The 25,901-nt window shown below is 50.4% G+C and overlaps 1 protein-coding gene across 3 annotated transcripts in view; it reads right to left on the bottom strand.

The window, feature by feature from the left end:
- Positions 1–20,614, bottom strand: part of KCNAB3 (potassium voltage-gated channel subfamily A regulatory beta subunit 3) — a 39,002-nt gene extending 18,388 nt beyond the window's left edge. The window contains exon 1 of one of the 3 annotated variants that reach the window (XM_078378493.1): positions 20,281–20,614. In XM_078378493.1, coding sequence (XP_078234619.1) covers positions 20,281–20,591 — 311 coding nt within the window. In that variant the 5' untranslated portion in view covers positions 20,592–20,614. Of the gene's footprint in view, positions 1–4,551; positions 4,896–20,280 lie in introns of those variants that run through there. The other 2 variants (XM_072977172.2, XM_072977173.2) reach the window with 2 other exon arrangements.
- Positions 20,615–25,901: the final 5,287 nt, after the last annotated feature.

The raw sequence follows: 25,901 nt of genomic DNA, 5'->3' as shown, positions 1-25,901 counted from the left end.
GGAGATGCCACTGGTAGGGGTTCTGCCAGATGGGGACCATTTCCCTGCCTTAGACAGGGTTACACTCCCCCTAAAGGACAGGGTCCGCAGCCTGTGGGTGCTCCTTGACCTGGGTCTGACCTTGGAAGACCAGATGGACGTGGTGTCCAGGGGTGCCTTCTTACAGCTGCAAAGAATACATCAACTTTGCCCTTACCTGGGTGAGCGGAGCCTGGCAACAGTCCCACATGCACAGGTAACAACCAGACTGGACTACTGCAATGCGCTATACGTGGGGCAGCCTTTGAAGATGGTCCGGCGACTGCAACTGGCACAGAACCAGGCTGCACGGCTGGTAAGTGGTGCCGCCGCACGGACTCATATCATGCAGATTCTGAAAATTTTACACTGGTTGTCAGTTGCTGTTCGGGCCCAATTCAAAGTGCTTACTTTGACATATAAAGCCCTAAATGGCTTAGGACCTGGTTACCTAAAGGACCGTCTTCTTCCATATGAGCCTCCCCGTCCTCTAAGATCAGGCCAGGAGGCCCTTCTGAAGGTGCCATCCCTGAAAGAGGTGAGGAGGATGGCATGTCGAAACAGGGCCTTCTTCAGCTGTTGCCCCTCCAACTTTGGAACGCCCTCCTTATAGAGATCTGCCTGGCTCCGACACTTTCGGCTTTTCGGCGCCAGGTAAAGAACCTTTCTGTTTAGCCAGCATTTTAATTAAACAGTATTCTTTAGCTGGCAATAGAAAGAGCAGAATTTATTAATATTAATGTTTTAATTGTTGTTTTTAATACAGGATATTATTATAATATTGCCAATTTTAATGGTCTTAATGTTTTTAAAGCTTTAATATTGTTGTGCGCTGCTCAGAGACCGTTGGTAATGGCGCGGCTAAAAAAAAATCTTGTAAATAAATAAGTTCTGGGAACCATCATCGCTCCTCAGAAGGAGTTTTTCTAGGCTCTGCTCTTGGACCTGGGTGCAATGCAACCCCTTAAGGGAATTCGAGCCTGTCAAGCTAAAGACAGGAGTTGATAGAGAAAGTGGGGTTGTTGGGGGGGGGGGAACAACCTTGCAAGGTTGTCAGGCCATCTAACCAGTGGCGAAATGATCTCTCTCACCCAAAGCCTCTTAGAGCCACCTGGTAAGATCAAAGAGTCAAGTATCCCCTCTTCTATAGAGCTGCTGTTGACATATTTTACTCTTCTTAATATTTTCAGACAGTGGATAAGTGAAATCAGCGGATACAGGGGTCCTGCTTTAACTGAGTGTTTGGAAGCTTGCTTTTATCAATATCTGCTTTTCCTCCTATGCACTCAAGGTGGTGTACATTATTCTCTACATTATTCTTAACCCCCCCCCCTTTTCCAGGAGATGCTTGTGGCAGTTTGGTGGTGCCCAAAAAGGCACTCTGCACATGCTTGGAAGAAAACAGCAAAGAGCCCCACGACACCTTAAAATATAGCATGCCTTATTCGGCATGGAAACTTCTACCAAATAAACCTTTTCACTTGTTAAAAATTACCCCCCCGTGACCTTCCCCCCCATCCAGAACCAATTCAGCCCCTCGCTGACGGTGCTTAGCCCGCTGCCCCCCCCACGGGCTTTAACAACCCAGGACGGTGGTTGAATTTTCTTTCATTCCGGGATGTGCGGTGCAGTGTCAGTTGGAAACGGTGTTGAAAACCATCACTTTATGACGCACCGACACTTTGTGGGTTTCTTTCATTCTTTCTTTTTAAAAAAAATCTCTGCACCCTTATAAAAAAAAAAAAGAGAGAGAGAGACAGATCACAAACCTCCCCAGGGCACCAGCTTTAAAGAAGCCAGATATAAATATTGAACATTAATCATAAATATTAAATGACATTTTCATCTACATCTTTAAGATAAACGAGTTCAGAACTGGGAAGCATGCCGTAGCTTGGAATAAATATAGACACCAAAGCGTGCATATATAAATGCATCTACTTTTAGGGTTAGATCCACCATTCAGGTTTTTTTTGGGGGGGGGAGACGGAGCTCCGTGACCTTCATGGCTGGTTCCTTTGCCAGCCTTGCCCACCCACCCCTTTCAGTCCGTTCCCCCCCCCCAAGAACACTGGGTGACCCCCCCCCCATCTTATTGAAAGTTTATCAGGTCTCTTGCTTTTTAAGGTCCCACTGCATCTCCTCTCTCTCTTTTTTTGCTTTCAATCTGTTGTCATTCCGCGGCTCACCCCGGGAAGGGTGGGTGCTCTGTGTGTGTGTGTGTGTGTGTGTGTGTGTGTGTGTGTGTTCGGAGGCCGCCCAGACCCCCAAAGCAACATTTCTCCCCGTGCACCACACCGAGGGCATCGGCCCCAAAATGTCCTTGGCTGGCAGCCCAGGCCCACATCGGTCCAGGAAGACCACCAGGCCCATGTTCCCCCGAGCCTGGGCAGGGAGGTTTCCTGCTCTCCCTTTGCCCTCTCTAGGCTGGCATCCTCCCCACCCCCTAAATGATGGGGGGGGTGTCCCACAGTTCTCTCGGCTGCCATCCTCACCCGGTTCTTATACACACCACGACTCTCTTTCCCCACTGCACTGCAGTCCGGAAACCAAGTCACATTTCCAAACAAGCTTTAACATATAAGACAGGATTGCCTCCCCCCCGCCCCCCCCCCACACAGTTAAAAACCAGGAATCCTGGACTTCTACAAATCCTAGGATGGTTTTTTTAAAAATATCTTTTTGGACCACGGCTCAAAAAAAAACAGTGTATGATCTTTGGCCTCTTTTGGGGGGGGGTTGGAGAGGTTTAAGACTCCAGGACCTAAAGTAAAGCCCTTCAAGAATGACCCCTCGACTACTAGGCTGTACTGCCGTTTCTTTGCCAAATGTCTCCTGGGGGGGGGGTCAAAGCTGTAAATCCCAGGTTTTTCTAAAGAAAATCCAGACCCCGACCCTAACCACTCTTCTCAGCCACGTCCCTTTTGCAAGGCTCCCCATGGGGGGGGGGGTCCCTCCCCACATTTATTAAATCCCACTGCTCCTCTTTCAAGGAACCCCGGAATCCGGGCTCACATTCCCCCCCCAACGTACTCTCGCTGTTATGACCCGTCACCCCCCCCACACACCCCACAACCCCCTCCCCCTTCGCTCCCCACCCCTTTGTGCAGAAATGGATTAACTCCAGGGCGAGCAGAGAAGCCATCTAAGTTTAATTAAATGCCATATATGAAGTTGAAGGATTAAACCATCCCCACAGCCATTCGTGCCCGGGGGGGGGGGCGGAGAGAATAAATGTGCAATGACGTGGTTGGGTTTGAGGCATTTGCCTGGACTGTTTGGGAGCTGCTCAGGGGGCAATGCACCCCAGCACCCCCCTGGAGCATAACAGAGCTCCCCGCACCACTTAGTGTGGCTCCAGCATTCAGTGGCACCTGCGCTAAATAACCGCCCCCCCTCAGGTGGGGGAGTTCAGAGAGAACCTTTTCCTCTATTCCACCATTTTTTCCCTCCCTGTCTCCCCCCCCCCCCCCACACCTTTCAGGATGTTGCAAAGGGGACCCAGGAGTCCTGGCACTCACCGCTGGTGGTGCTGGGGCCAATTTCAGTCCCCCCCACCCCAATTTCCTTGGGGTGATGTTTGCTCCCACTCCATGCAGGCTGGTCCAGGCAAAGAAGCCCCCCCCAAACTGATCCCTCCTCCCCCAAACCTGCTTTGCAAGCCCCCCTTTTCAAAATGTCTTTCTCTAGCAAGTGAATGTGTGTGCGTGTGTGTGGGGGTGTTGAACCTTTTCCCTTAAAGCCTCACTTCTCCCAAGTCCCACCTCAATGACAATCCTCCCCACGGCTCCCCCCCCCCGCCTGCGCATCAAAAGTGTCTCCCTCCGAAACCCCAAATCTGGATTGTTCTCCCACCAAGCCTTGGATTGGGGGGGAACGACACCTCAACCCCATAACTGCCCCCCCACCCCACCCTGCAAGCACAAACCTCCAAGCCCAGCCGACCCCCCCTCTCTTCCTCCGGCACCGAATCCTCCATCCACCGACCGGAAAGTCAGAGCTTTGGCCCAAGTTACTTTTGCGGGGACTACACCTCCCATAATCCACCGAAGGTCTACAGCCTAGCAAAAACCTTGTGCCTGGAGGCCACGCTTCACTGTGACCTCTCTTAGATGACAACAACCCTCCCCCAAAAAATATTCTCCCAGCCAGTGAAGCACTTTTGACAAAAGTTCCTTTTTTTGAAAGAGAGACCACCTGGCCCAGAATCCCCCCTGGACCAGCCGTCTGGGCTCAGCAAAGGCACTTTCTGGGACTACATCCCCCATGTTCCCCCACCCCAATCAGTAGAAAACTTGGGAAAGTTCCTTTCTCTCTTTGGACGACCCCCCCCCAGCATCCTTTCTGCCCCGACAGAGCATAGCCAAGTTACTTTTCCCGACGGGCGCATCTCGGACCCTCTGCCGCCAGCGGGGAGCTTGGCAAAGTTCCTTTCTGGCACGAGGGGGCTTCTGGGGGGTGGGGGTCCCATGAAAGTTACTTTTCCAGGCTCCCCCTCCCTCCTTCCCCCTCGCCCCCCCCCCCCGAATATACCTGTAGTTCATGCCGGTGGCTCGCCCGGTGGACTCCCGCAAGAGGAAAGCGATGTGGGGCAGGTTCTGGCCGGGGGGGCGGCTCCCCAGGGCCAGCCGGGGCCCCTTGCCGGGGGGCTGGTAGCCGCCGTTGCCCTGGCCGCCGCCCCCCTGCCCGCGGACCCCCCCGCCGCCCCCTCCTCCTCCTCCGCCGCCCCCCCCGCAGAGGCGGTCATCGCTGCTGCGGCTGCGGAGGTTCTGCTCGGTGCAGGCGATGGAGACTTGCATGGGGGCTCAGCGGGATCGGGGCCGCCCTCCTCCCCCTCGGAGTCGCCGGCAGCGGGGAGAGCTTCGGCGGGGGGGGGCGGGGAAAGGGTGAGGGTTTTTTTGGGGGGGACCCCCGAAGGAGGGATGCGGGAGGCCAGGCGTCCGTCCGAAGCGAACCTCTCTCTCTCCCGGACGCCGGTCGACCCACTCCGGGTGGGGGTGGGTGGGGGTGGAGGGGTGGGGTCAGCCGGGCCTCATTTGCATGCCCGCCCCCGCCCCCTGGTCCTTTTTTTCTGGGCAGCCCGGGAGGGAGGCCGCCAAAGGATGCTGAAGGATGCAGGCGAGGATGCAGGCGGGCGGAGAGGGAGGGAAGGAGGGAGGGAGGATGGGCGCGCGCGGGGGGGGGGAGAGAGAAAAGGAGCTGGACCGCAGCCTCCGCCTCCTCCCTCCCTCCCTCCCCAGCCCTACCAAAGCTCTGACGAATAAGAACCCGGGTGGGGTGGGGATGATGGAATGGAGGGTTATTGGGGGGGGAGCAGAGAGGCGAACAGGACGCCTGAGTTCGCAGGGTTGGCTTATGGGACGGGGCGGCGGAGGGGGGGAGGAGATCGACAGCTGCAGAAAAAGGGACACCCCCCTCTCCCCTCTTTCTCTCTCTCTCTGCCCCCTCCCCCCCCCCCCACTTTCTGTCTGGGATAATCCACCCAAACGAGGCAAAGTTAAGAGCATCCATTAGGGACATGGAGGGGAGGGGAGGGAGGAAGGATTGGGGGTAATAGCCCTTTAGGGGAAAGGGGATTTAAAGGCGGGGGGGGAGGCAGAAATAGCAGGTGGGGGTGGCGAATGAGCGCGCAGCGGGGGGGGGGAGATGAACGTGGCCAGCTGGCCGGCGTGGGGCAACTGAGCCGCTCTGTGCTGCCCCCTACCGGAGGCCGGAGGGAAGGGCACCTGATAACCCCCCCAGCCCCACCACAGACACCCCCCCGGGTGGCCTTCCTGCCCCCAAAGCAGCCAAGAGACCTTGTGGGTACCTGGAAAGACACTTTTATGTCTTGTTTGCGGCCAGGTTTTTTTTTGGGGGGGGGCAGGCCACACCTTCGGGTGCTGTTTTCTTTGATGTGGCAGACTTTGGCCCAACTAAAGAAAGGATGCTGAGAGGCCCGAAAAGGGTGCTGAGGCCGTGCCTACCCTTCCGGTTAGGAGTTGGGGTTTCCTTCCAAAGAAGCGAATCAGTGTGCAGATCTGGTGCTTCTTATTTGTTGCATGGAATTAAAAAAAAAAAAACATTCTCCCTTCCAAAAGTTTCTGAGCCCGGGCCATCAACATCTCCGCTTCGCCCACCCCAAGATACTTGAGCCACGATATATTAATGCTGGCAACACACAGCTGTCTTTTGTGTTTCAGCAGTAGCTGTAAGGCAGGAGGCGGCTGTACCTACTGGCCAGCGCCTGAGACGTCTGGAACCGTGAACAAAGCACCTGGTTCGGTCCGCAAAGCAGGGGCCTGTCTGGGACCTGAAACTGGTTAAGTGTGGAAGCAAAGGGGGAAGAAACTCCCTCCAGGATGAATGATGGCCGTGATCAAACAGGTGCAGCTTTTCAGAGCATCAAGGCATAAGGAAGGTTGCAGGGGTCACCTTTCCTCCTGCAATGGTGCTGCTCAAAGGCACAGGAGCTTAGAGATGAAAGAAGATCTTGACGTGTGTTTTAAAATGTATTTGAAGGATAATTCTGCAACACCTAGTGAAGTTTAAAGCTTTGCTTTAAAGTAAGTTTCTAGTCCTTCAGATGAACTAAAGCAATGGGCAGCGGGCAGGCCGACCCTGATGAAACCTCAGAAGCTACGGAGAAGTCTTATTTATTTATTTATTTATTTATTTATTTATTTATTTATTTATTCATTCATTCATTCATTCATTCATTCATTCATTCATTCATTCATATGATTGATTGATTGATTTTTATCCCGCTCATCTAGACCAAAAGTCTACTCTGGGAGGACATGACAAAATCCCCCCTTCCCTCTCTGCCCCACTCTAGCTGGCAGAGAAGCAGAACAGGTTATGGGGAGGGCAAGCTTGGAGTCGGGGGGGGGGGGGAAGGGAAGAGAAGCACTTAACCGGCATCATTTCTGCAAGCAGCGGAATGAAACTTTTCTTGGCATAGGATTTTCAATCTGGATCAGTCTTAACCACCTTATACGTGTACTGGGGGAATGACAGAGATTCTTTTAAAAAACCCTAATACTACCAGAGTAATTAAGATTAAATTATAATAATTATAAACATGGGAGAGGTGAGGAGTTGTATATGAGAAAGGGCAAGGAAATTAGAGGGCTAGCATTTATCTTTTCCATGTCTAAAGTAAAAAGGATTGATGACTTCATTTCCATCTCTGCCCCCCCCCACAGAAAAGGAGGAAGCAGGAAAAGCATGATGAAAGCTCAAAAACACAAAACAGCAATGAGCTACATTTAATTAAGTCCCAATGCATTTCTAGCGCAGCAATGTTTCCTTAAGTGTAGCTAAAACATCAGCTTAAAGAGAGTCACGCGGAAAGAAGATTCTCAGCTCAAAACGCTTTAGGCTGTAATAACGTTTCCTGCTTATTAAGGCACATTAATGCTAACAAGGCACCTGTTTCCCTCGGTTTAACTGAAAGCGGAATTTAACCTGGTGTGGGTTAAACACAATGCTCAATAAAACTTCCTATTATCCCGTAATGTGAGCTGAAATTGGGGTTATGGTTGTCATTCAAAATTACGTACATAAAAAAATTAATAATGAAAAGAGATCTACAATTCAATCTGTCCCCCTCCCACTCCATGTGGGGACAGGAACTGATACTTAGGGGTAACAATGAACCAACGGATCAATTATGGTGCTGCCACTATGAACAGGAAACAATAGAACAAGCAGTAAAATATGAAGAGGAAAGTTTTAACGAAAGGTACAGGAGGTCTGAGAAAGCATTCTTCCCATCTGTGCTGGACTGGTCAGCATCATGAGTGGTTAAAAGAAAAAAAAGCAGCTCTCTATAAATCAGGTCTAGAGAAAAACTGGGACGATCAATAAATACATCTGGACTCTGTATAAAAGGAGCGAACATCGGGTGGGAAAACAGGAGACGGCTAGTATGGAGCCAGCCAAATTCTCTCAGACATACAGTACAAGACTTCTTCCCTCCACAGTCTGATGAGGTGGACTTGTCCACGAATGCTCACATTAAAATTTATAAAAGTTAGTCTTTAAGGTGCCACAACATTTTCCTCTCTTTTTTAAAAAACTTGTTATTTCTATTTTGCTTTTACCTATAATCCCTCCACTATGGGGCCGTTGGCAGAGTATGGGGGAGAAGCACATCCACGAGGATGCTGATTAAAGCGACCTCAGTTATGGGGCACTCCAGAAGCTCCAGATATTTGAGCAGCAGCTTTTACTTGGGTGGCGAATCCACGGTGGGTTTTATTTTGAACGTTCAAGGACCCAGTCATGGTGGGAAACCTATTTTTTTGGGGGGGGGGCAAGGTTCAAGCCCTATGATGAACTCCTCAAAAACCGGACTATAACCCAGTTCGGAATTGCGGCTCCTGGCTAAGCCGTTTAAAAAGCCTCACCTAAGGATTTTTTTAGAGTTTCTGCATTAGAGGAGAACCTGTGCTGCTTTTGAGGATGCAGCTTCAGAGGGAAGGATGAAAGAGGCGACCGCTTACAGTCCTCGAAAAACAACCAAAGATAAAAGGTTTCGGACCTAAAACGGCTTAACTCAGAAAGTCCTAACTTGTGATAAGTCAGCCGAGGCGATTCAAAATTTAGAATCGGGAAGCAGGCGGAGCCCGTGCAGAAGCTGGGAAAACATCGAATGCTGGTAACACGGCAAAAGGTGCCTGGCAGTCGGGTAACCCGGAGGCCTGGATTTGGCCCCAAGCCTTACATTTATTTATTTTATTTATTTACTTTTTTATTCTATTTATATCCCGCCTATCTGGTAACATGACCACTCTACACTACATTCCTCACCCCTGCTGTTCTTCTTATTTTGTACTGTCCAATTGCTTTCAACTTAGGGCGACCCTAGGAACGAGCCATCTCCAAAACTTCCCGTTCTCAACAGCCCTGCTCAGCTCTTGTAAAAAGTTGTGGCTTCTTTCAGAGAGTCAATCCATCTCCTATCTGGTTTTCCTCTTCTCCTGCTGCCTCCCACCTTTCCCGGCATTCTTGTCTTTTCCAGAGGAGAAGCCTGCCTTCTCAGGATGATGCGCCCCAAGAAGGACAACTTCATCATTCTTTTTTTTCTTCTCCAGAGAGTGTTCAGACTTGATTTTACCTAGGACCCCCCCACCCCCTTGTTTGTTTTGCTGGCCGTCCAGGGAATCTGAAGAGCTCTTTCCGAAAGATTTTCCGAGCAGGCTGAGCGAATGCTCTCCTGTGGTAGGAGAGAATCCAAGGGAACAAGAAAGCGCCCCCGACTATCACAGGAATCCCTTTAAAAACCCTCGACAGACGTTCCCTAGAGACGCAGCACCCTCCTCGATCGCCCCCCCCCTTTTTCCTTTACCTGTGTCCCACAACAGGGTCAGGGGAGAGGTGGATTCCGTGGCTGGTCAGGAATTCTTCCAGTCCGCTTTCAGGGCTCTGGGGGTGCAGGGGGCCCCTGCTCGTCTGCTTTGGGGGGCCCCTCCCAACCCGTGGCAGAAAGCGCTGCAGGGGGGTCCCAAAAGCATCGGTGCCACGGGCTTTGTAAGGGTACATGGCGGGGGGGTGTCTCTGCAATGGCAAGGGAGAGGCAGAAGGAAAGACAGGTGGGCAGGTGCGCCAGAGCAGCTGTGGCTGAGCAATATGCCCCCCCCCAAATGTCATTCTAGCCTTCACAGATAAGAACAATACGTGACATGTGCCTTCCTCGGTGCTCAGGAGACAGAGAAACAAAGCCACACGGAGAGTGATGGAAAAGCCCCCCGGAGCTGTTGTCACATCAGATACACGGTGTCACGGAGGTGGTGGGGTGGAGGGAAACGGGAAGGGAAGGTGAGCGAGGGTGGACCAGGGCGTGGGGCACTTATCCTTCCAGGCTCTCTCCGGAATTCCTGCACCAGGACTGTGCTCCTAGCCTCGGAGCTTTGGGGGAAAGTCCGTGGCGCTGTACGTGGTTTGGGGCAAATTTGCCATCAACTCATTTCCAGCTCTGAGCCACCTAATAGGGATTTTGAGGTGCATGAGATGGGCAAGAAATGGTTTCACGTTGCCACACACGCTGGGTTAAGTTCCCAGGACCATGCCGGGATTTGAACCCAGGTCTCTGATGGCCTAGCCCATTACTCTATCCAGGTGTCTAGGCACAGAGGGGAGTGGAAACAGACAAGGCAACAGGCCTCCTTCAATTGACGCCTTCTGCCCGCAGTTACCTGGAGTCAATTTGAACTCGCCCCAGGTAACTAGGCAAATTGCATGGTTCATTTTGTTTCCACTTCAATTTTGGGTTTGTTGCCTTCGTGTTACTGTTAACTATTATTCTTTTGATTGCTATAAACCACCCGGAATGGCCTCCGATTAGATGGGCAATATAGAAGTCGAATAAATAGACTGCTTTTGCAATCTGTCTTCAAGGAATAATCCTGGCGGTGGTTTCTTTCTTTCCAGCCACACGCCGGTTATTCTGCTTTACAAAATTGCTTTTTCATCTGTGCTTCACCTTTTCGCTCTCTTTTAACCCACAATCTGTTTGGTCGCCTTTAAAAATAAAAAATCCAGAGAGCTGATCCACAAGCACGCGAACATTTTCAACTGAACGAGCAGATGCAAGAAGGCAAAGGGCCGGCTTTTTCTCGTTTCCCCAGAAAATGGAGCATGGGAGGGTTTTTTTCTGCCGAATGCACAACGCAGGCTCCCTCCCAGGGTGCACATATATACGGTAACCAACAGAAGGGGAGAGGTGCGGTGGTTTGGCAGGGGGAGGGTGCAGCATTTCCAGCCTTCGCGACATTGAGCCGATCTCGGGAGATGGGATGTGACACCTTTCCCGGGATGCCTCATCGGAGCTGACACCAAAGCCGGAGGCAGTGGGTGTGCTCTCCGCCTGCCACGTTGCCCACTTCCACCAGGGCCGAGAGAATGCAAAACTCAGAGGACGAGGAGCTGCTTCTCTGAAAAAAAATCTCTTCTCTGGAGATTCTGGCCATCCCCCCCCCCCAAAAAAGGGAGAAACATTTCATTGCTTTGATCTTGCCCAATTTGTGCCAACCCCGGTGTGTTTGCAGCCAGTAAAATACTGTGGTTACAGACACGTTCTGCAGACATGGCTTCCCATGTGCAGCGATCAGGGAGGCCCAAGGCGTCCTGCTGTCTGAGGTAAAGGACATCATGGTCCTCTCCTCTCATTTCACAGACAGAAACCCATAAGCTCGGCTAATTAAATCTTCCTTCTTTCTGACCCATTACACTAGCACGGTGGTTCCTAACCTTGATGGACCGCCAGCCATCCGAGAGCCAGGAGATGTCACTGGGTCTTTTTCTGAATGTTGTGTTTTCACTCCACTGAAAGCCACCTACACTTTAATAGGGAATTGCTGCCTACAAAATGCATTTCAAGATGCAGATTTCAGTGAGCAAATCTGACTGATTTGAGTGACTTCCTTCCTGGCAGAACTCTTTACCTTTAAAACGTATTCCGCTCCCTGGAGCTACTGCATGTTAAGTTAATGGTTTCCCTCGCACCCTTTGCTTTACCTCTAGTAGACATTTCTCATTCCTCCGTTGCTTCTTACCAATTTATTTCCTTGGGCAGCCAAAGAAAGTGCTTATTCATTTGCTTAATTTTATCCTCCGTCCTCAGACTATTTCCACTTTAATTCTCCAACAGAAGTTTTATATAATCTCAGATTATGATAGCTACTTAGGCAGATTGCCTTCCTTTCAAACACTAAGCTAAGTAAGCAAATTCTCCATTCGGTTTATATTAAAGTGAAGTTAATTCTAAAAAATATCAGTCACTCTATTCTGATGAAAATGCATTCTCCAAATTAATATGCTTTGCTTTAACATAACATTTCCTAATGGCGTTAACCCCTTCCTTGCTTTCTCTTAGTCTCCCTGGCAGATACCGCCTTAGAGAAAGGAATAAAAAAGAAGAGCTTTAAAAGCCTAATGTTTTTTTCCCCAACAACAGCTCCCAAAATCCAACAGCTAGTATGGCCACGGGCTGGCTAGGGATTCTGGGAGCTGTAGTCAAAAAAGGTAACTTCTCTAAGCTCAGAAGGAAATGAAACCACTCATGCAATGATCTATTTGAGCAAGCAGGATCCTGTCGAATTATCTTTTGGGTAAGAGATCCGACATAATTCTACCAATGTCCCTCACTTTAAATTAGGATAATTCTGCCACAGAGCTCAGAAAAAGTTACTTTTTTGGACTACAGTTCCCAGAATGCCTGCATCCTAAGGAGCCCTAACACTTACTGGCCAAAAACCGATTGCTAGTTGATGTGTGTAAGGCAAGCCTCCGAAACCAACTGCTGCGTGTTAGCCAAGTGCTGGTTGTGCTGAAACCGGTACACAGCCAGGAGTGTAACCAGCACCTCATTAACCAGTGGGGCAACTTGACAAGGAGATTGGTTTCCCTTACCTAAGCATAAAACAACAACAGGATTCGGGCCAGCATCTAGGACATTCATTGGGACTAAAGCGGGAGGAAAGGTTTATTGAAACATATGATGGAGGCTTCCTGTGCTTGTTGGCATCTCTGACTGAAACGGAGCAGCAAAAGAAGCACAAAGTGAGCTCAGAGAAGGCAGGAAGGAACACAGCCTAAGATTGGCAATCTAAATATAGATCTAGAGAAGGGCGGGGGGGGGGGAGAACACACTCAGGCCATCTGTCTGCTTCTTGCCCACCCCCCCACCCCTGGTTCGGATGATCACTGTTCCAACAGACCTGTCTGCATTCGTCACTCTTTAACTCAGTTAACGGAAGGTCTCCTGCTCTCTCGAAGGAATGACTGCGGCCACCCTCTCTCGTGGCCTCTCCTCATGTTTTTAGCTACCTCCCTTGGATTATTCCTGCGCTCTTTTCTCTCCTTACCTGCTGGTGTGTCTGCATGGTTGAATTTGAGGCTCTAGGACCAGCCTGGCAAGGCCTTTGTACCCTGTTTTAAAGTGCTGTGCTCATTAAAGGCTTGATGGATCGATCCATCGGTCAGTCAACCCAGTAATGGAAAAATGCATGTTAAAAATGAGCGGGCAATCCCTTTCAAGCCGAAGGGCAGGGGAGCAGCTAAAAAGCTAATCACCAGGGAGCAGGAAATTATTAATTAAAGGGCCAATGCAGTTATGTGACAGCCGGGAGGCAAAAGGGATTAACAAGAAAATAGCCTTAAAAAAAGCTCTCCATAGGTGGGCCAAGCTAATGTGCTTGTGTTTTTTTAAAGTGTGCTATATTCTTGTTTCTTTTTTCCCCCCGGTTCTTGTGTTCTCTCCTCCTGTTTTTACCTCTGCACCCTCTCTCTCTGATTTAGACTGTAGGGTAAAATGACTGCAGATTAATGATTATCTTGAGCATCTGGGGGCATTTTCATTTGGAGATGGAAAATGGCATAGATATGTTTTGGTGCCAAACAAACAAACAAACAAACAAACTTAATGGTTAAAGCAGTACGACAACGACAACGGAATCCATAACCTCGGGAGGTGGCGAGCGCTTCGGCACTTGGAGAGGCATTCAAGAGAAATATAGACAACCAGCTGGCAGATCTGCTTTGATTTGGATTCCCGGGCTGGGCAGGGGGTTGGACCTGGTGGCCTTCTAGGGCCCTCTCAGCTGGGGGTCCGGACGTGCAATAAGGGCTGGGTTTCGGCTCCCTGGGGGGGGCACACTTTGCCCAGCCCTGGCCTGGCGATGATGATATTCTCTTCTTTTTTTGTATCTGTAGAAATGTCTTTCTGCCGAGTTTGTGTGTTTGGCCTGTGAAGAAGCGGGAGAGCATTCACGAAAGCTTCTGCCAAATAAAACTGGGCAAGCTTTAAGGTGCCACCGGTCTCACACGTGGCGAGGCTCCAGAATTGTGCACTGCTTCACTGGCTGTTTTATTTTTTATCTTCGCAGCTGCTCTGCACTGGGTGGACGTTTGGGCTGAGCCATCTGACAAAACCTAAGAAACATAATGTCTTCCTTTCTTTGTCACTACTCCTCTTAAAATACATCTGTGGAATTGTGTTGGATTTATTATTACTACCTACTCACACTGTCTGGAAAGATCATTTTGGACCTCCTTGCAATTCCTTTTTGCTTTTAGCGTTCAGGAGCAATTTGCAAAAACCTGCCCACCTCCTACGAGGGAGCTTTAAAATGCTGATCTCAGAATGGCCGCAAGAGGATTTACATCCCTCTATTGTCCAGATTGTTCTGTTTATTACTACGCTCGGCTTCCTGCTCTCTCACCGTAAGACAACCTTGGACAGCATGACCATTAAGTCAGAAAGCCCTGCCGGGACTTTATCAACAGCTTTTGACTGAATCACTCCCTGTGCTAAGTAAGCCGTGGTTTTTGAAACATCCAGAACCCCAGAGAGCTTCTGTTCTTTGAATCCCAACCAAGTCCAAGGGCCACCGGTGGCTTAAGAGAACACTTGGTGTATTGATGGTTGAGAGGGGACAGCAAAGCAAAAGGGAAAACACAGTGTGCGGTCAAGTGCTCTTAAGTCTAAGCAGGGCACAGTTCTTCGAATCTGGTGGCCATATGGATGACTGGTCCCTGTGTTATAAGAGAGAGTTGCTACCAAGACCTGGACATGCTAACACACACACACACACACGCACGCACGCTACCCTTCCTAGGGTGAAATTGGAGTGAGGGACGACAACGGCAGCCCCTCCTTCCAAGGGTTATAGCACAAACCTCTTCTCTGGCCAGGTCAGGATGTTACCACCTGGATAAGATAAGCTGTTCTTAGATCAATAGGTAAGTACGTACAGGATGGGATGCGCCATTTATTGCAGTGCTCGTGGCTCCCGTTGAGCTGGTGACGGGACACCCATCAAACAGGGCATTGGCAGATTTCATACCGCACATGTCTCAGAGCAGCACACGGACACGCACATGCGCGCGCGCACGCACGCACACACACACACACACACTTTTGAATTGTGGTGCTGGGGGAGTCTCTTGAGAGTCCCCTGGACTGGAAGGAGAACAAACCTATCCATTCTGAAGGAAATCAATCCTGAGTGCTCACTGGAAGGACAGATCCTGAAGCTGAGGCTCCAATCCTTTGGCCATCTCATGAGAAGAGAAGACTCCCTGGAAAAGACCCTGATGTTGGGAAAGTGTGAAGGCAAGAGGAGAAGGGGACGACGGAGGAGGAGATGGTTGGACAGGGTCATCGAAGTGACCAACATGAATTTGATCCAACTCTGAGAGGCAGTGGAAGACAGGAGGGCCTGGCATGCTCTCTGGTCCACAGGGGAGCGAACAGTCGGACACGACTTAACGACTAAACAACAACAACAAGCATTGGACCAGTTCGTCCTCGGGAAAAAGGCCACCAGGGAATGATCAACCTCTTCAGACAGGGCAAGGGTAGGGAACGACTCTGCCTGAATCCCTGGACAGATGCTGCTTCTGCCAGTCCAGGTGGACAATATGAGCCTAGATAGATCAAGGATCAGACGGTGGTCCCAGACATTTCCCCGTGTTCCCATCAGGAGCTCATTTACCTGATTTGTGCCACTATCTTCTAGCAGTATAGTACATTCTTTCTGCATGCTGTAAAGAGGACAAATGGAGCCGGTCTCTAGACAGACAAAGATCGAGCTGCGGTTAAGAACAGCGATACTTTAAAAACCACAACAGCCACAACTGCGGGAAAGAATATCAGCCTCCCTGAACATGGTGTCACTCATCTTTAAATCAAATACTGCAGGGCAAAAAAGGACCAAAGAGGATCAGAGGAAGAGGCTACTGAATCACACTCACTACGAGTTTGCATCGGAGACACAGAAGCTCAAATCAAAGCATGAGTTGGTTTCTGCAGTGCCTCCGTTGATTGGTTTATCTAGCGACAGACTGTCTGTGCTCTGAGCCACCACAGTTTTGTGAATGGCCTGTTTTAATAAGATGATCATCAATGTCAGTACTTTACGTATTTAAATTCTCTCTGGCTTTACTTTCTGTTACCGACCTCCTCTACCCACATCTGCAGTCTACAGTATCTATATACCTGAAATTGTGGCTAATGCTCTTTGCATCTCAAGAAGTATTTTGTGGTCCATGAAAGTTTACAGCACAATGAATTTATTAGTCTGTAAGCTTCCATAAGATTTGTGTTTGCTGTTAACAGACGACCACAGCAGCACCTTTTAAAAAGGAAGCAATTATTTCAGGATGTACAAGGGAAGCAAACCAACCAATCCCCACATTCTTAAGACTGAAATCCTGTCATTTAGAATAAGAAAATCTATAACCTTCAGTTCAGTCCTTAACGGCACATTAAAAGCCCTGCTGTGATTCTCGGGCGGGGGGGGAAGTGTTGAAGCACCAAGTCAATATGTAACCCCCGCTCCCCCCAGGAGAATGAGTGCTGGGGCGAACTCTTAGTTTGCCAGGTAGGAACAGACCCAAAGTTACAAATTTAAGATGAACTGATTTGTTTTCAAGTGCAGATTAAGGTATACTCAGTATGCTAAGCAAAGAAGCGAGACTCGACATATTAACGTATGTACACTGTGCTTAGCATTATGCAAAATCACTGTGTATTGCCCACTGATGTTTAGCATCAGATAATTATTGCACCTATAGCCAGGAATGGATGCTTATGCAATCATGACTTTTGACAGTTAATTAGTACTGCTAACAGTGCAATTCCTGTTTCTGTATCCATTTCATTCCGATTCCTGCCGGTTGACCATATACATCGACTTGCGCCCATAATATTTTACTCTGGGTGTCCGAGGAAGCAGGTTCTAATCCATGGAATAAAGTGAAAGTGGCTTTGGTCAACATAAAGTGGACCTGATGAACATTGAAGGCGCCACAAGAATATTGGAGTTTTGTTTGCTCATTATACCTGCTTCTTCATTAGTCAGGTTGGAAGCCATGAGGTGGTACTTCCAGAGTGGAAGAATCAAGCAAGACTAATACAGCTATTTCGGGGTCTCTATTTTATTTGGAAATTCTAAGATTCCTGTACAGGTGCCATTGATTTCAACCAGTCTTGTGCAGCCAGACATCCCGGTGGATTTGATAGTAAAGCTGATCACGGCACTGAATGCCAATGGTCACCTCAGCCTCTCAGAACGAATTGACCCCCTCGCCCCCCCCCCGTCATCCTCTCGTTGTCTTTAGCTGCTGAGTCAATGCCGGAATGTAAAAAGAAGCCCATCTGGATTAAATCCAAACGTGGAAGAAACAGCCCCATTTCCAGGCTAAGCACCTCGAAAGTTGGCAACGCACCCAAGCAGTGTGGGGGGGGGGATGAGAAAGGGGTGAAGGGTCTTGGCCAGCCCTATTAGTGGGGACGCAAAGCATCGTTGTGCACAGGAAGTATTTTTGCATCAGGGGATCAAACAGGCTTATGGCATGATTGTGGGGAAGGATGTTTTATCCATATTATCTTATCAATTTGGCAAGGATGGGCATGGATTTCTCAGATTTTAGGGGCTGATCAGGAAACTCTACAACACTAAGGAGATCAGCCAGAACAGGAAAAAAAATACCCAGCAAAATTCGGTCAGTAAGTACCTTTTTTCCCCCCAGTTTCCGATCTGCCAAGGAACTGAATTTTTGGACGTGTGCCTTTCTACCCTGTTCTAGTTCTACCAGCGTTTACAAAAAGAACAGTGTTCAAAGCTCCTCTCTCACCCAGAGGGATAGAAACCAGGACAGGATGAAATGTAATCTTGGTAGATCTTACAGTATTTGGCCAGTCTGTGTGCTACCTTGAGAAGAGAAGGGGGGAATGGAAACATTGGGGGAAAAACACATTCCACCCTCTTCCTTTTTCCCCCCAAAACCATTTTATGTAGCTTTGAAATTTTGGGAGATTTTACATTTCTAGCGCCAGCCCATAACTCCATGGACCTTGTAGAATTACTCATATAGGCTAAAGTTTTTCTCCTCCCAAAATTCTAAGGACTAAAAATTTTCTCCTTTGACCCAAGAAAACAAGCCTGAGGCTGTTCTAACCTAAACGGCCTTGCTTGGATGCTCAAGTCACTAATGGAAAGATGAAAAAAGAGTGGAAGGAAGGGGACGACCCGGCATGGCTGTAACCGTGCACTGCGGGTTTGCTCATCCTTTTTCCTCTTGATTAAATGGCTTCGTTTGCACCAACCTTCCTAAGGATGCTCAGGAAAATAGTTTCATTTACTTGATTGCATTTATATGCCACTTTCCCCCTGGTGGCTGGATTCAAATTGACCTCTTGACTGTGCTGACCAGACCAGCCTCCTTATATCCCTCCTCACTCCTTCTTCTGTTTTTTCCCCTCTTGGAAACTGAAAGACGGACTGGATGAGGAGGCCAAGAGCATCACAAAGAAATCAGGTTTGCTGAGGGTCCTGGGAAACAAGGCTGGGCCGCGCACGGCACTCAGAAGGGGGTCACAGCAAAGGAGCCCCGCATGCTACAGATCTCCAGCGTGAGAGGCAGACCTTCAAGAGGACTACACCCTTGATGAGCTGAGCAACTCGAGAAGAGTGAGGGATGAGGCAGAGCCCTGGGAGAAGGAAAAAGGGTTGTGGGGTCTCGTGAGAGACTGTTTCCACCTCTTTATCCTTCAGGACGGAGGACACGAGTATGAAACCTGAGGCTTCAACGTACAACTCTTTACAAAGCCGGTCTTAATGTGGGAAGGCGACCGATTTGGGGGCAAAAACTAATCTACAGAGCACCCGTAGACTCGGAACTCGGAAAAGTTAGGTTTGTGTTGTTGTTGTTTTACTACAATGACCAGAAACCTCACAGCCATTGGGGATTCTGGGAGCTGTAGTTCAAAAGAAAGACTGCCCTCATCTCCAATTTCTAGGTCCATTTCTCTTCGCATTGCCTCCTGGAACCAGCAACAGCTTTCCGACCCCTGAAGCAAGTTTCTGCCAGTCTTAAAGTGAATTAAACGAGGCTTTAGGAAATGAACTCAGGCTTTCTGCATAAAGAAAGGCATGTTCTACTCTTTAACTATCATCCCATCTTCACCTGGTCCGCTGCTCTGCTCAGAACAAAGAAGAATTGGATCTATTCTTCTGCTAATCTAGCTGGCCAAATTTTCAGTTACAGTTGAGTTTACAACCTTCTTGCGAAGCAGGTCGGCGCCGGTGTATGGTGGGTCCAAGATCCCCCAGGGAGCTAGCTCTGTGGCTGAACGGGGGGGGATTTGAACCCAGGTCTTGACACTCCCGCCCCTGCTCCAAGCTTTGGCCTATGTTCCAAACCACAGCTCCCTCTTCCATCTTTTGGGGACCTGCCAAACCGAGAGTCACATTGGCTTGAGCCCCTCCCCATGCCCCCATTTCATATGCTATGCATTTTCCACACCCCACCTTGAGCAAGACTCCCTGATGTAGTGAAAACATTTCAGTGGCACTCGGTCCATGCCCAAGGACTTCTCCGACTTCTCACCATCCAGAGGTGGAGGACTATGTGCCCCGTCACGCCAAGGCTAGCCGAGGGTGGGGTGGGGGGCAGCTGAAACACAAGAGCATCGCTCCGAAACCCCTCGGTCTCCTCCACTCCCTGCTACGAGGATCTTGCTCACCAGCTTGACTGATCCATCCCGACAGCTCAAAATACTCCCAGGCATCAAATTCCCAAGAACAGCAGGGTGTGTGAAGAATTTTCCAAATGCTTTCCACTTGCTGGACAAAGTTTTTCTTCCTCCAGCTGTTCTTGGGACTACAACTCCCAGGAATCCTGGCCAGCGCTGTTTGTGGTGAAAAGGCTTCTGGGAGTTTTCGCCCAATAAAAGGCTGGGAAACTGAGGCTCTGCCTCCTTTACTGGGAAGCCTTTGTCATCCACTGGCCCTCGAGCATCTTCTAATCCCCACCGCTATGAATTGTGCCGGTCGGTCACTGTTAAATGTTCCTCAACATCAGCATCGCTGGCCCTTCGCTCTCCACACCGTGTGGAAATGTCTTCTTATTGAGACTACACTCAGTAGCATCTCAAGAAAAAAAACTGTAGCCCCCCCCCAAAAAAAACTATGTCACATAAAACCTCTTAGCCGTTAAGGTGCCACAACATTCCTTCTGCCTTTAGCTACCGGCGTATTTCCAGCAGAAAGCAGATAACCACCACCACAACTTTCCCGGGCCACCATGAGGACTAGCCTCTTGGGCTTCAAAAACCCCAGCCACGCGGCCAGTTCCCAAACTGCTGCACACGAAGTGCTGGCGGCACCCACCAGCCATCAGGGATTGATGGTTTTTCCCACGGTCCTGCCCCTGGACCAGCCAAGGCTGCCTCCGGTCCCCAGGTGCCCCCCCCCCCGATGCCACCCCTACCTGTACCGCATGCCACTCCGGTTGGTCTCCAGCTCCTCGACCCCCAGCCCGGCCTCCAGGAGGTAGCTCTCCAGCCGCCGCTTCTCGATCAGCCGCCTGGCCGCCTCCAACATCTGGGCGGCTGTGACCTCCGGCCCGTCGCGCCCCACCTGGCCCCCCTGACCCATCTGGCTTTTCCGACGGACGCTCTCCCCTCGCGACCCTTTGCTTTTCTTGGGCAGCCCGTAGAGTTCGTCCACGCTGAACTTGCCCCCGCCTGCGGCCCCACGGCCGGCCGGGGCCGGGCCTCCCCGAGAAGAGCTGGCAAACATGATGCCCCGGCAGGCAGGGTCCGCGGAGGGCCTCTGGCCGAGAGGCCCGTAGCCCTCGCTGCGCCGGAGCCAAGGCAAGCAGCTTAAGCTGGAGTCCCCGCGCTTTAATGCCCAGAGATTCCCTCCTCCTCCTCCTCCTCCTCCTCCTCTGCTGGGGAGGGAACATGTGTGGGGGATTTACAAGCCTGGCAGCTGGTGAAGGATGCCCTCTGGCCCGGCCTCTGCCTCCCTCCTGGACCCTCGCCCGGGGCCCCGGAGATCGCCAAATCGTGCCCTTCCCAACACCCTTTCCTCCTGCTTTCGGTAATCCTGTAATTCCGTCGGCACACCGACCCCCTTTCCAATCTTATTTTCTCCCAGGGCCCTTGGGGGATGCTCTGACTCTTTTTTATTTATTTTTTATTTTTTGCACCAAGTACCTGGGCACCTCCAGAACACCAGAAGAGGACCGACAAGCGGGCACTCAAGGCGGTCCCCCAAAGTGTTTTGCAAATTCCCTTGCCATGAAGGGCACTGCCACCTGGCGTAGTGGGCGTCAGTCCATGAAAAGGGCTGGAGAACTCTTTGGCTGTGGAGCCAGAAGTTGGGGGTTCGATTCCCCCCATGGCGCCTCTTTGACAGGGGCTGGACTTGATGACGCAGAGGGTCCCTTCCAGCGCTGCCGTTCCCAGATTATTATCAAGAATGGCTGGACATTCAGTGGCACCTGGTAATGGAGAAAGAGGTTGGGAGCCTGATTCCCCCAAACGGGCCTCCGTGACAAGGGCTGGATTCTAAGGTCTCTCCCTTAGGACTCTGGGGTTCTAAGATTATTTAAGGTTCTACGCAATGGAATGCATTCAGCTTTTAAGCCCCACTGGGCTCTCTGTTTTCCTGCCGTGATGGAGCCACTCAGGCATTCTTCTGGAAGTGACCCCGCGGTCAGGAGGATCCTCTAACCGGCTGTCTTCCAGACAAGAAAGAACCAGGAAACCTGCGGCCGAAGTGGCCGTTTGGAGATGACTCTTAAGGGTCCAGAGAACTGGTTGGCCAAACTTTTTCCAAAGGGGAAGTCGGGTTCACGTTTGGAGTCAAAGTCAACAGAGAGTGCCATCACCAAAAGAAAGGCCAACAAGCTTTACTCCAGCTTGCCCTCGCGGGAAAGGTTTTTCTGCTGCTCAAAGGGAGGCGGAAGCACATAGCGCTTTGTGGTTCACATCCATGCACATCGTGGAAAGCCACCTCAGTGCTCTCTCTCTTGTGCGCTCTCAGGTCATGTGGTCAAGGCGGGGGGAAGGAATCATCAGGAGGGAAAGAAATCCAATTTACCATGTAAAAAGCTTGAGATGCAGAGGGATACCCAGTGGGAGAAAGATTACAGCGTCTCCAACCTACTGGAGCCGCTTGGAGACTGAAAATAGGGAGATGTCTTAGGAGAGATGGGCTGGTGGACTTGGCATGAAGGAGATAAGATTCTGATAACAAAAGTCACTCAGCTGAATGCTGTATTTTTGGGGGGGGGGACTCTGTTTCCCAGAATCCACTGGATGGCCATGCCTGGCCAGCGAATTCTGGGAAATGAAGTCCCCCCTAAATAATTTTTCCAGGCTATTCAAGTGGGACTCCAGCCTTATGACATTAAATCCCTCCGAGTCCTCGGAGACAGGATACACAGATTAAGGGGGCCAGCCAAGCTTCTGCTGCTCTGTAAATCTTGTCACCAAAGCGACCAACATGAATCTGACCTAACTCTGGGAGGCCTTGGAAGACAGGAGGGCTTGGCGTGCTCGTGTCCACGGGGTCACAAAGAGTCTGACATGACTTAACAACTGAACAACAACAAAATCTCACAAAATGACCCTCTCCTCGGGTTGCACTAATTAGCAGCTTTGGACACCTCTATGCTTCTCCATTCTTCGAGTCCCGAGGAAGGCAGAAAGCCACTGGTGCTTTCGAAAGTTTGCTGCTTCGGGAAACCAGAGTCTTCATCGCCTAGATTTAGAAGAGGTCACCATGTTGGTCTCTGTGAGCGTTATCAGGCCAAAACAAAAGAAAAATTTAAAAAATAAAGGTGACAAAAACGTCGTGGCGCCTTAAAGACTGCTATATTTTCACGCGAGCTTTTGTGGACACCTCCGCTTCCTTATCGCCTGGGCTCCCAACCTTGAAACGGGCAGGGAAAGAATGGAATCGGAGAGGGGACGGAAACGATGTACGTGCCGGGTGGCATGAACCCCTTCCGTGACCAGGTTGGCCTGAGATAAACCACACCGAGAACGATCGTTCCGCCTGCGTTGGGCGGTTTCTTCCTGCGCCTACAGGTCCCACCAAGCTGGTCCCACGGCCCCCATGAAAGAGTGGGGTAAGTATGTGTCTTTCACAGCAAATATCCGGTCCCGTACATCTCCGAACCCTTGCTTTGCAGAGGTTGGAAGTTGTTGCTGCGCAGATTTCAAGTGCTTAAAACCCAGTGGGCCCCATTCGTGGCTTTGCAGGAATTAGAGCTTTGGGAACAAGTGCAAAAATTAAAGCCTCTCAGCGTACCCAAAGCATTGGCGCCCCCAGCCTAACGCCACCTGGTCAGCTTGCTGGGATTAGCCAAAGAAGCCGGAGTGGGAGCAAAAAAGGGATGAGGAATAGAAGAACGTATTGGGGGCAAGGGGGGCAAGGCGAGAGCCCGGCAGGAGGGGGAAAAGATCAGACGAAGCGGTTTACCCATGTGGGAATCCCACACCCAACTCTTGAGGAGAGAACCCCTCCCTCTTTATCCACCCCCCTCAAACCTTGTGCACTATTCTACACAATTTATAAAGTCTGAGCAGCCTGGCAGGAATAATAGGGAAATGTTTTCAATAATCCTTTATGCAAAGCTGTGCCGGAGAGATGATGCACTTGGGTGGGATGGGGGGGGGGGCTCAAGATCACAAGGACCCGCCTTGTGTGGGTTTTCGGTTGGACTGCAAATCCCATCATCCTTAACCAGCAGTTCCCACTATCATTTATTTATTTATTTACTTATGCTGCCCACACTACCTAAAGGTCTCTGGGCGACTTACAACATTTAACATTTACTATAGCCCACAAGGAGTGCAAGGAGACTGCAAGGAGAACAAACCTATCAATTCTAAAGGAAATCAACCCTGAGTGCTCACTGGAAGGACAGATCCTGAAGCTGAGGCTCCAGTACTTTGGCCATCTCATGAGAAGAGAAGACTCCCTGAAAAAGACTCTGATGTTGGGAAAGTGTGGGGACAATAGAAGGGGACGACTGAGGACGAGATGGTTGGACAGGGTCACCGAAGCAACCAACATGACTTTGACCCAGCTATGGGAGGCCGTGGAAGACAGGAGGGCCTGGCGTGCTCTGGTCCATGGGGTCATGAAGAGTCGGACACGACTAAACAATGGCCCACATCGCCAGACAGGGCTGGGAAAAACTTGTCAACATCATCTGATGACCCTTTTAAAAAACGTATTGGGTTTAGCTCAACAGCCTCAACTAGTTTTATTTGGAAGTTCTATGTAGGTGAACCCACTCAACTAGTGGGACTTGAAATCAAATCTCTGGTGGATGGGGGAGAATCCCAAGGCAGGATTTACTTATTCCTGACTTCCCAGGGCAGGGCGCTTCGAAGTCTGGGAGCAGCCACCCAGGAGGCCCTTGCCGAACGAGCTTGGAAAGGGGCCGGAACTGAAAGGAAGGATTCTCCGGATGACCTTAAAAAACCGAGAAGGCCCATAGAAGGATGATGTGAGCCTTCAAATCACCTGGACCACCCAAGTTCTTGAAGTGAGTGGATTCCAGCTTTTCGGGGCAGGATTTCAGATATGATTTTGATAAGGAGCTTAGATGGTGACTTTAAAAGGGGCAGGCGGGAAGGGAAGCAGACGTTCCGAGTTCAGATGTTTGGAGAGATCATCGGCTCAGCAGAAGGAAGAAGAGCCGGTCTGGCACCGTCCCGGTAGAAGATGGGTGGGGGGACGAGGGTGTCCCCGGGGACGCCTGTACCTGCCATGTTCTTTTTCAAACCCCAGCCTGTCAGCCTCCCCAACCAAAAATAATTCTGTGTTTTAAAAAATAGTATGTCCTGCCGCAGCCTCCCAGACATCTGACTGCTTCTCCTCCTCTACTGTTCAACACCCCTCAAAACACCCTGTTTCTTCCATGCTTTTCTTCTGCTTTGGTTGGCAGGATATGGGCCAGAAGGGTCGAACTGTGCCGTAGACTGAGCTCCAGATGCATCAAGGGGCCTGGCTTCTCTACCTACCACTTCCCTCTCACCCCGCCCCACTTTGGTACCCCCACTTTGGAGCTACCTGCTTGCTCTGCTTGTCCGGGAGGATTAAGCCAAGATAATCCCCACCGGGCACTGAGGACAAGCGCACTGCCTTTTAGCAGCGGCCACTGGGCAGCTGGCAGGGAGGCCATCTCAAGGCTGAGCGGTTTCCAGGGCTTTGCGGCCAGGAGCTCCCCGCCTGGGGCAAGACCCAGGAGGTAGGCGCACGCGCGCGATAGGCTGTCTCCGTATCAGGCACTTGCGACATTTTACTAGGAATTGGCTTCGCGAGAACCTCTCAGGGCTGTAAAGCGACAGAGGAATGCCCTAAAGCAACAGGTAGGAATCTGCCTCATTTTCAAGAGGGTGAATGATGCCCAGGTGTCCAGCTCAGAACTAGAGGTCAGCCTCCCTAATGCTCAACCCCCACCTGGGAAGCAGTACTACCACTCCCACTATACCCAGAAAGCACGATGCAAGCCATGCGGGTTGGGGAACTTCTGCGAGTTGTCGTCCACAAACGGAACCAGCTCAGGCGCCTCGGCCGGGGATGGAACCACATTTCGGGCCGAGTCCATGCTCTCCCAATCAATTTAAGGACTTGGGGCATAGGCATCCTCTCCTCCCTCGCCTGTGCTTGTTAGAAATTGGCAAGCCTACCAAAAAATTTCATTTGTTATCAAAGAGATGTGCAATGCAGCACCATGTTAAGCAAAATAGCTTGCCAAAAAAAAAAGAAAAGAAAAAGAAAAAAAAAAAAGAAAAGAAGTATCTTTTTGGGGAAAAAAAGCCACAGAAAAATGTCTACCAGTTTTTCATGTTGACCTGTTTAAATCAGATGGGGATGCTGAAAGGGACACAGCAAACCTAAGGTGTGAATAGCACACCCACCCAGAAAGTGGAACTGAGCGATTTCTCCCTTTCCCTCTGCCCCATACTTCATAGAAAAGTGAAGTTGGGAGGGGGCCAACGAGGCCATCCAATCCAACCCCCCCCTCCTGCTCAGGGCAGGAATACAAATCAAAGCAGATCTGCCAGGGGGGGTCATCCAAAT

The sequence above is a fragment of the Pogona vitticeps genome, chromosome 6 (assembly GCF_051106095.1).
Source record: "Pogona vitticeps strain Pit_001003342236 chromosome 6, PviZW2.1, whole genome shotgun sequence".
Taxonomy (NCBI): Eukaryota; Metazoa; Chordata; class Lepidosauria; order Squamata; family Agamidae; genus Pogona; species Pogona vitticeps.
Note: the sequence above shows the minus strand (reverse complement) of the source record. Positions and strands in the feature narration are given on the sequence as shown.